Raw genomic sequence first — 9,749 nt, 5'->3', positions numbered from 1 at the left:
ATAATAGGGTTAGTTATATGATAGCATCTGTGTGCCATATTGGTGGACGGGTTATAAGACTATTAATTTGAACTGTTATTTTTTCCATCATATTTGACTCGATTAAGTTTAAATTTTAAATTAGAGAGTTGATTAACTAACGTTTAAATTTCATCTAGATAGAGAGTTGATTAACTATCTTGAGACTTTCTTTATTTGAACTGTGTGATTTTTTTCATCATATTTGACTTCGTCAATTTTAAATTACATCGGATAGAGAGTTGATTAACTAACGCAAGACTTTCTTAAGTCGAACTGTTATTTTTTTCCATCGTATTTGACTCTATCAAATTTGAATTCCATCTGGATAGAGAATTGATTAACGAACGATATAACGAGACAGTCAAACAGGCATTTTGCAAATTTCTCTCGTTCAGAACTGACCAATAGCGAACGAGTATAGTCTTCGACTAAGTCTGAAACAGAGGCACTGTCACAAGGGAGTGAGCTCGCTCCAGTGCGGTTTGATAAATAAGACTTGTGAGTGGATAAAGAATCTTGGATTTGATTCCAGGATATATATATAATTCCAGGAGTCGGCGGGTATCCAGACAGGCACCAAAATGTTCTACTACTTTTGGAATTGTGATGAGGTGGTCCGATACAGCAAGATAGATTGTTACCGAGTAGAGGAACTTCTAGTGAAATTAATCGCGTAAACTCTGAGATAATTTGAGGCATCGGAGAATATAAATCTGTGGAACTGAAGGCTCGTTGGTTTCCAAATATGCGGTACTGTGACCTCGTTGCATTTCTACACGACCAGGTAATTATAATCCCTTTGGTATCAAATTTCTCAAAAGGTAGAATACCCTTTATTATTTCATTTTGTTGCTTGTATCGTGTTTTAAACAGTTTTTGAACAGTTATGTGTTGTGGTGCAAATATTTATGCATTTGTGTGGTACAAAAATGTATGTAATTATAGGTGGAAAATGTGGTACACAAAGGTATGTAATTGCCTGGTACCAATATTTGTGTAATTTTAAGTGGAAAATCCTAATAACGAGTTATGGTGCAGCATATTTTACGTAATAGAAGGGTTAAGCTTAAGATTTTGTGTTGCACACATGAAAATGACGTGCGTAGTAATTTTTGTTGTATTTGGAAATTACGTGGTATATAAAAGTTACAAAATTTTTTTTTTTTTTTTTTTTTTTTAACAGGAAAATTTATGTAACTGAAAGGAAAATCCGTAAGAATTTTAAGTGCGAGTTAGCACTTCTTCCAAATCGAAATTAAAACTTTTTTATTGTTTGATCAAGTGGTACCTTTCATCTTTTTTTTTTTTTTTTTTCATTTATATAGGTAAAGGTTAAGTTTATTTAAAGTTCAAAACTGGCTGTCTTTGTGTATTGGCAAAACATGATTTGGTGTCTGACTTGGACGCATTATTTGTACGCAGTACTTGTACGCATACCTTGAAGTACGCATTACTTCGCATTACTTGTTGTACACATTAAGTGTTGTACGCATTACTTTGCATTGCTAGATGTACACATTAAGTGTTGTACGCATTACTTCGTATGACTTTTACGCATTACTTGTTGTACACATTACGTGTTGTACGCATTACTTTGCATTGCTAGATGTACACATTAGCTGTTGTGCGCATTACTTCGTATTACTTATACGCTTTACTTGTACACATTACGTGTTTTACGCATTACTTTGCATTACTAGATGTACACATTAAATGATGTACGCATTACTTCGTATTACTTGTACCCATTAAATGTTGTACGCATTACTTCGTATTAATTGTATGCATTACTTGTAGACATTTGTTGTACACATTACTTTTACACATTTGTTGTACGCATTACTAAGTATTACTTGTACGCATTACTAAGTATTACTTGTATGCATTACTTGTTTTATGCATTACGCGTTGTACGCATTACTTCGTATTACTTGTTGTACACATTACGTGTTGTACGCATTACTTCGTATTACTTGTTGTACACATTACGTGTTGTACGCATTACTTTGCATTACTTTTTGTACGCATTACGTGTTGTACGCATTACTTCGCATTACTTGTTGTACACATTACGTGTTGTACGCATTACTTTGCATTACTTTTTGTATGCATTACGTGTTGTACGCATTACTTGTACACATTGCTTTGCTTTACTTGTTTGCATTACTTGTTGTACACATTACGTGTTGTACCCATTACTTTTTGTACTTGTTACGTGTTGTATGCCTTACTTCGCATTACTTCTATGCATTACTTGTACGCATTACTTGTTATACACATTACGTGTTGTACCAATTACTTCTTAATACTTGTACTCATTACTTTTTGTACACTAAGTGTTGCACGCATTACTTTGCATTGCTTGTTTTACATATTACTTGTACACATTATTTGATGTATGCATTACTTGTATTCAGATGCATTACTAGTATTCAGATACCTCCTGATAGTGCAACTTTAGGTCCATCACCCTCCTTCCCATGTTGTTCCTTGTCTCGAATGGCTTCCCAGGTCCCAACGAAGCCCATCAAACTTTTGTTCTAACTATTCCTATTCTTGGTCAGTAGAAATTCGCTTGCGTTATAGTTCTCTCTCTTATCTTCAATGTCAATACTTCCTTGATCTTCACGTCAATGCTGTCTTGGTTAATTTAGTGCTTTTATGATACTTCATGAAAAAAAAAAAAATTAATTAGTCTCTTAAAGTTTTTTTTTTTTACCTTTTTTTTTTATTCTGGGTTTTTCAAGTTTGTATCCATAGGCCTTCCATAAATTTTTTTTATTCCATGACCTGTGTTTCAATTATAAAAAAGTTCTCGTCTTTCGTGAAAGTTCTCTTTCGTGTGGAAGTATTGATTTCCTCGTATATAAGCAATTCCTTTGTATTGACTTTTTAATCTATTCATATTTCCTATTCGATTTATTGTAAGCTCTTCATACTTCAAACGTTATTAATGTAATCTATTTACATTTAGCAATTGATTTATTTCAAACTTTACTGCTCATAACTGCGAATGTCTTTAAACACAAACTTTCAAACTTCTTTTCTACCAATTGTCTCGCCATTCTTGGCTAGTTAACCGGTTAGTAGGAGTTAGTTCATTTGAATATTTGAATTAAAACTTCATCTTGATCTGTTCCTCTACTAACTTCAACTGTTACCTTAATAATTGCGAGATAAGAGATAAGACAAAGACTAACTTCAACTGTTACCTTAATAATTGCGAGATAAGAGATAAGACAAAGACTAACTTCAACTGTTACCTTAATAATTGCGAGATAAGAGATAAGACAAAGACTAACTTCAACTGTTACCTACTAAGTTCGAGATAAGACGAATGCTTTTGATTTATTCCAGCAGGACGGTAATTTGAAAAATCGCTCAATTTTTAGGAACCTCTGAATCCTATCGCACAGTATGGCGAAATCTAAAGGGAGAGCTTTCGGTTGTCTGGACTTTTACTGGAGAGCTTTCGGTTGTCTGGACTTTTACTGGAGAGCTTTGGGTTGTCTGGACTTTTACTGGAGAGCTTTGGGTTGTCTGGACTTTTACTGGAGAGCTTTGGGTTGTCTGGACTTTTACTGGAGAGCTTTAGGTTGTCTGGACTTTTACTGGAGAGCTTTGGGTTGTCTGGACTTTTACTGGAGAGCTTTGGGTTGTCTGGACTTTTACTGGAGAGCTTTGGGTTGTCTGGACTTTTACTGGAGAGCTTTGGGTTGTCTGGACATTTACTGGAGAGCTTTGGGTTGTCTGGACTTTTACTGGAGAGCTTTAGGTTGCCTGGACTTTTACTGGAGAGCTTTAGGTTGCCTGGACTTTTACTGGAGAGCTTTAGGTTGCCTGGACTTTTACTGGAGAGCTTTAGGTTGCCTGGACTTTTACTGGAGAGCTTTAGGTTGCCTGGACTTTTACTGGAGAGCTTTAGGTTGCCTGGACTTTTACTGGAGAGCTTTAGGTTGCCTGGACTTTTACTGGAGAGCTTTAGGTTGTCTGGACTTTTACTGGAGAGCTTTGGGTTGTCTGGACTTTTACTGGAGAGCTTTGGGTTGTCTGGACTTTTACTGGAGAGCTTTGGGTTGTTTGGACTTTTACTGGAGAGCTTTGGGTTGTCTGGTCTTCTACTGGAGAGCTTTGGGTTGTCTGGTCTTCTACTGGAGAGCTTTGGGTTGTCTGGTCTTCTACTGGAGAGCTTTGGGTTGTCTGGTCTTCTACTGGAGAGCTTTGGGTTGTCTGGTCTTCTACTGGAGAGCTTTGGGTTGTCTGGACTTTTACTGGAGAGCTTTGGGTTGTTTGGACTTTTATTGGAGAGCTTTGGGTTGTCTGGACTTTTATTGGAGAGCTTTGGGTTGTCTGGACTTTTACTGGAGAGCTTTGGGTTGTCTGGACTTTTACTGGAGAGCTTTGGGTTGTCTGGACTTTTACTGGAGAGCTTTGGGTTGTCTGGACTTTTACTGGAGAGCTTTGGGTTGTCTGGACTTTTACTGGAGAGCTTTGGGTTGTCTGGACTTTTACTGGAGAGCTTTGGGTTGTCTGGACTTTTATTGGAGAGCTGTGGGTTGTCTGGACTTTTACTGGAGAGCTGTGGGTTGTCTGGACTTTTACTGGAGAGCTTTGGGTTGTCTGGCCTCTTAACTGGAGAGCTTTGGGTTCTCTGGCCTCTTAACTGGAGAGCTTTGGGTTGTCTGGACTCTTACTGGAGAGCTTTGGGTTGTCTGGACTCTTACTGGAGAGCTTTGGGTTGTCTGGACTCTTACTGGAGAGCTTTGGGTTGTCAGGACTCTTACCGGAGAACTTTGGGTTGTCTGAACTTTTACTGGAGAGCTTTGGGTTGTCTGGACTCTTACTGGAGAGCTTTAGGTTGTCAGACTTTTACTGGAGAGCTTTAGTTACTCTTAATTATGGATTTGCACTAATTTATTTATAAGCTTACAGTCTTTCATCCACGCTTATCCATTCATTCATTCATCCATGTTCACGGACTCCATTTTTGAGTTCACTCTAATACGTATACTTTTGATTTATTTATGGGTTTACTAGACTTTGAGTTTACAGTAATTTATTTGGGTTTCCTATAAATTTATTTTCTATGGGTCTTCATCGAATATATTAATGGCTTTAATAGAATTTATGATTTTACTCTTAATTTCTTCATGTATTTACTCTTAATATGTGTACTAATCTATTGTGTTTAGATATATTCCTGGGGGTATTCTAATTTATTCCTGGGTGTACTTTGGTTATTCCTGGGTGTACTCTTAATTTATTCCTGTATGTACTTTCGTTATTCCTTGGGTTATTGATGTTTAGATATATTACTGGGTGTACTCAAATTTAATCTTGGGTGTATTCTAATTTATACCTGGGTATATTCTAATTATTCTCGGGTTAATTTATGGGTATTGATTAATGATAAGTTTAGAAATATTCCTGGGTGTATTGTAACTTATTCCTGGGTGTATTCTAACTTATTCCTGGGTGTATTCTAACTTATTCCTGGGTCTTATTCCTGGGTGTATTCTAACTTATTCCTGGGTGTATTCTAACTTATTCCTGGGTCTGTGTACTGGTTTATTGATGATTAAATATATTCCTAGATGTACTATAATTTATTCCTTGGTGTTTAATAATTTATTCCTGGGTGTACTATGATTATTGCTGGGTTTATTTATGGGTCCTGGTTTATTGATGTGTTTACAGATATATTCCTGGGTTTACAGATATAGTCCTGAGTGTATTCTAATTTATTCTCGTGTGTACTTTGATTATTCCTGGTTTTATGTATGGGTACTTTTTTACTGATGCGTTTTACAGATACATTCCTGGGTGTACTCTAATTTATTTTGATTTGCTCATATTTGTTCATGGGATTACTAGAATTTATTCACGGGGGGTTCCACTTAAATATTCGTAATCTTACAAATTTATTACGTTATATTACGAATGGTGTGTCTGGAGGAATATTTGCCGTGGAACATTACTCGAAAAGCCAATGATGATGAAAACCGCAAGCTATTTTTAAAACTGTGATACGGATTCTTAAACTCGCGGTGGACACTATTTTTTTTTTTTAAAGCTTGTGTATTCGTGTGGGTGTAGAACAATGCTGTGTATTCGTGTGGGTGTAGAACAATGCTCTGTATTCGTGTGGGTGTAGAACAATGCTCTGTATTCGTGTGGGTGTAGAACAATGCTCTGTATTCGTGTGGGTGTAGGACAATGCTGTGTATTCGTGTGGGTGTAAAGCAATATTTGACGGGGGATTAGTGTGCATGCAAAGCGATGTGGGTTCATTCGGAAGGTATACTGTATAGTAATGTGGTATAATTCACATGGTGTACAATGGGGTTTATTCATTAGGAGTGTGTATATTGGGGTTTATTTGTGGTGGTGTAGACATTGGGGTTTATTTGTGGGGGTGTAGACATTGGATTCATTTGTGGGGGTGTAGACATTGGGGTTTATTCGTTGGGGTGTAGCCATTGGGGTTTATTCGTTGGGGTGTAGACATTGGAGTTTATTTGTGGGGGTGTAGATATTGAACTTTATTTGTGGGGGTGTAGACATTGGAGTTCATTTGTGGGGGTATAGACATTGGGGTTTATTCGTTGGGGTATAGACATTGGAGTTTTTGTGGGGGTGTAGACATTGGCGTTTATTTGTGGGGGTGTAGACATTGGGGTTTATTTGTGGGGGTGTAGATATTGGAGTTTATTTGTGGGGGTGTAGACATTGGGGTTTATTCGTTGGGGTGTAGACATTGGAGTTTTTGTGGGGGTGTAGACATTGGGGTTTATTTGTGGGGGTGTAGATATTGGAGTTTATTTGTGGAGGTGTAGATATTGGAGTTTATTTGTGGGGGTGTAGACATTGGGGTTTATTCGTTGGGGTGTAGACATTGGAGTTTTTGTGGGGGTGTAGACATTGGGGTTTATTTGTGGGGGTGTAGATATTGGAGTTTATTTGTGGGGGTGTAGACATTGGATTCATTTGTGGGGGTATAGACGTTGGGGTTTATTCATTGGGGTGTAGACATTGGAGTTTTTGTGGTGGTGTAGACATTGGGGTTTATTTGTGGGGGTGTAGATATTGGAGTTTATTTGTGGAGGTGTAGATATTGGAGTTTATTTGTGGGGGTGTAGACATTGGATTCATTTGTGGGGGTATAGACATTGGGGTTTATTCGTTGGGGTGTAGACATTGGAGTTTTTGTGGGGGTGTAGACATTGGGGTTTATTTGTGGGGGTGTAGATATTGGAGTTTATTTGTGGGGGTGTAGACATTGGATTCATTTGTGGGGGTGTAGACATTGGGGTTTATTCGTTGGGGTGTAGACATTGGAGTTTTTGTGGGGGTGTAGACATTGGGGTTTATTTGTGGGGGTGTAGATATTGGAGTTTATTTGTGGGGGTGTAGACTTTGGATTCATTTGTGGGGGTATAGACGTTGGGGTTTATTCATTGGGGTGTAGACATTGGAGTTTTTGTGGTGGTGTAGACATTGGGGTTTATTTGTAGGGGTGTAGACATTGAGGTTTATTCGCTGGGGTGTAGACATTGGAGTTTATTTGTGGGGGTGTAGATATTGGGGTTTATTTGTGGGGGTGTAGATATTGGGGTTTATTTGTGGGGGTGTAGATATTGGAGTTCATTTGTGGGGGTGTAGACATTGGATTCATTTGTGGGGGTATAGACATTTAGGTTTATTCGTTGGGGTGTAGACATTGGAGTTTTTGTGGGGGTGTAGACATTGGGGTTTATTTGTGGGGGTATAGACATTGGGGTTTATTCGTTGGGGTGTAGACATTGGGGTTTATTCGTTGGGGTGTAGACATTGGGGTTTATTCGTTGTGGTGTAGACATTGGGGTTTATTTGTGGGGGTGTAGACATTGGGGTTTATTTGTGGGGGTGTAGACATTGGAGTTTATTTGTGGGGGTGTAGATATTGAAGTTCATTTGTGCGGGTGTACACATTGGATTCATTTGTGGGGGTATAGACATTGAGGTTTATTCGTTGGGGTGTAGACATTGGAGTTTTTGTGGGGGTGTAGACATTGGGGTTTATTTGTGGGAGTATAGACATTGGGGTTTATTCGTTGGGGTGTAGACATTGGGGTTTATTCGTTGGGGTGTAGACATTGGAGTTTTTGTGGGGGTGTAGACATTGGGGTTTATTTGTGGGGGTGTAGACATTGAGGTTTATTCGTTGGGGTGTAGACATTGGTGTTTATTTGTTGGGGGTTTAGACATTGGTGTTTATTTGTTGGGGGTTTAGACATTGGAGTTTATTCGTTGGGGGTGTAGACATTGGGGTTTATTTGTGGGGGTGTAGACATTGGGGTTTATTCGTTGGGGTTTAGACATTGGAGTTTATTTGTGTGGGGTGTAGACATTGGGGTTTATTCGTTGGGGGTGTAGACATTGGGGTTTATTTGTGGGGGTGTAGACATTGGAGTTTATTCGTTGGGGGTGTAGACATTGGGGTTTATTTGTCGGGGTGTAGACATTGGGGTTTATTCATTGAGGGTTTAGACATTGGAGTTTATTTGTGTGGGGTGTAGACATTGGGGTTTATTCGTTGGGGGTGTAGACATTGGGGTTCATTCGTTGGGGTGTAGACATTGGGGTTTATTCGTTGGGGTGTAGACATTGGGGTTTATTCGTTGGGGTGTAGACATTGGGGTTTATTCGTTGGGGTGTAGACATTGGGGTTTATTTATGGGGTGTAGACATTGGGGTTTATTCGTTAGGGGTGTAGACATTGGGGTTTATTCGTTGGGGGGTGTAGACATTGGGGTTTATTCGTTGGGGGTGTAGACATTGGAGTTTATTCGTTGAGGGTGTAGACATTGGGGTTTATTCATTGGGGTGTAGACATTGGAGTTTATTTGTGGGGGTGTAGACATAGGGGTTTATTCGTTGGGGGTGTAGACATTGGGGTTTATTCATTGGGGGTGTAGACATTCGAGTTTATTTGTGGGGGTGTAGACATTGGTGTTTCTTCGTTGGGGGTGTAGGCATTGGAGTTTATTTGCGGGGGTGTAGACAATGGTGTTTATTTGTGGGGGTGTAGACATTGGTGTTTATTCGTTGGGGTGTTGACATTGGTGTTTATTTGTGGGGGTGTAGACATTGGTGTTTCTTCGTTGGGGGTGTAGACATTGGAGTTTATTTGTGGGGTGTAGACATTGGGGTTTATTCGTTGGGGTGTAGACATTGCGGTTTATTCGTTGGGGTGTAGACATTGGAGTTTATTCATGGGGGTGTGGATATTGTGGTTTATTTGTGGGGGTCTAGACATTGGGGTTTATTTGTGGGGGTCTAGACATTGGGGTTTATTCGTTGGGGTGTAGACATTGGGGTGTTTTCGGGGGGTGTTTACATTTGGGTTTATTTATTGGGGTTTAGACGTAGGGGTGTAGACGTAGGGGTGTATTCGTCGGTTTTGTAGACTTTTAGGTGTATTCATGGGGACGTAGATATTGGGGTGTATTCGTCGAGGCGCAACAATGGGATGTATAAGGAGTGGAAACCACTACTCATATTTTTACTTTGAGAACTACTTGTAAAGTTCCTCTCTGCTCTAGAAGCTTACGATGGTTAGAGGCAGTTTCTTTTGGGAAAGGGGAGCGACTACAGAAATGCATTCTTGGCATCGTTAACTACACTATTTAAAAAAAAAAAAAAAAAATAATCTTCGTCGGAAATTCACCCTAAAAATATACAGTTCT

At 38.9% G+C, this 9,749-nt stretch overlaps 1 protein-coding gene across 1 annotated transcript; it reads right to left on the bottom strand.

Moving 5' to 3' along the window:
- Positions 1-3,448: 3,448 nt before the first annotated feature.
- Positions 3,449-9,235, bottom strand: LOC137656381 (TRIO and F-actin-binding protein-like). Its single transcript, XM_068390554.1, has 2 exons — positions 9,122-9,235; positions 3,449-4,684 (listed from the first exon to the last, which is right to left on the bottom strand). Exons 1-2 carry the CDS (start codon positions 9,233-9,235, stop codon positions 3,449-3,451), a joined length of 1,350 nt encoding a protein of 449 aa, XP_068246655.1.
- Positions 9,236-9,749: the final 514 nt, after the last annotated feature.

Source organism: Palaemon carinicauda, chromosome 17 (assembly GCF_036898095.1).
Source record: "Palaemon carinicauda isolate YSFRI2023 chromosome 17, ASM3689809v2, whole genome shotgun sequence".
In the NCBI taxonomy this organism is placed as follows: Eukaryota; Metazoa; Arthropoda; class Malacostraca; order Decapoda; family Palaemonidae; genus Palaemon; species Palaemon carinicauda.
The sequence above is the reverse complement of the archived record's forward strand: the minus strand, read 5'-3'. Positions and strand labels throughout refer to the sequence as shown.

Coding starts and splice junctions, on each gene's coding strand:
- LOC137656381 (XM_068390554.1), bottom strand. CDS start 9,235: ATGTCTACACCCCAACGAATAAACCCCAATGTCTACACCCCACAAATA. Junction 4,685..9,121: donor CCCCACAAATAAACACCAAT/GTCAACACCCCA, acceptor AAAGCTCTCCAG/TTAAGAGGCCAGAGAACCCA.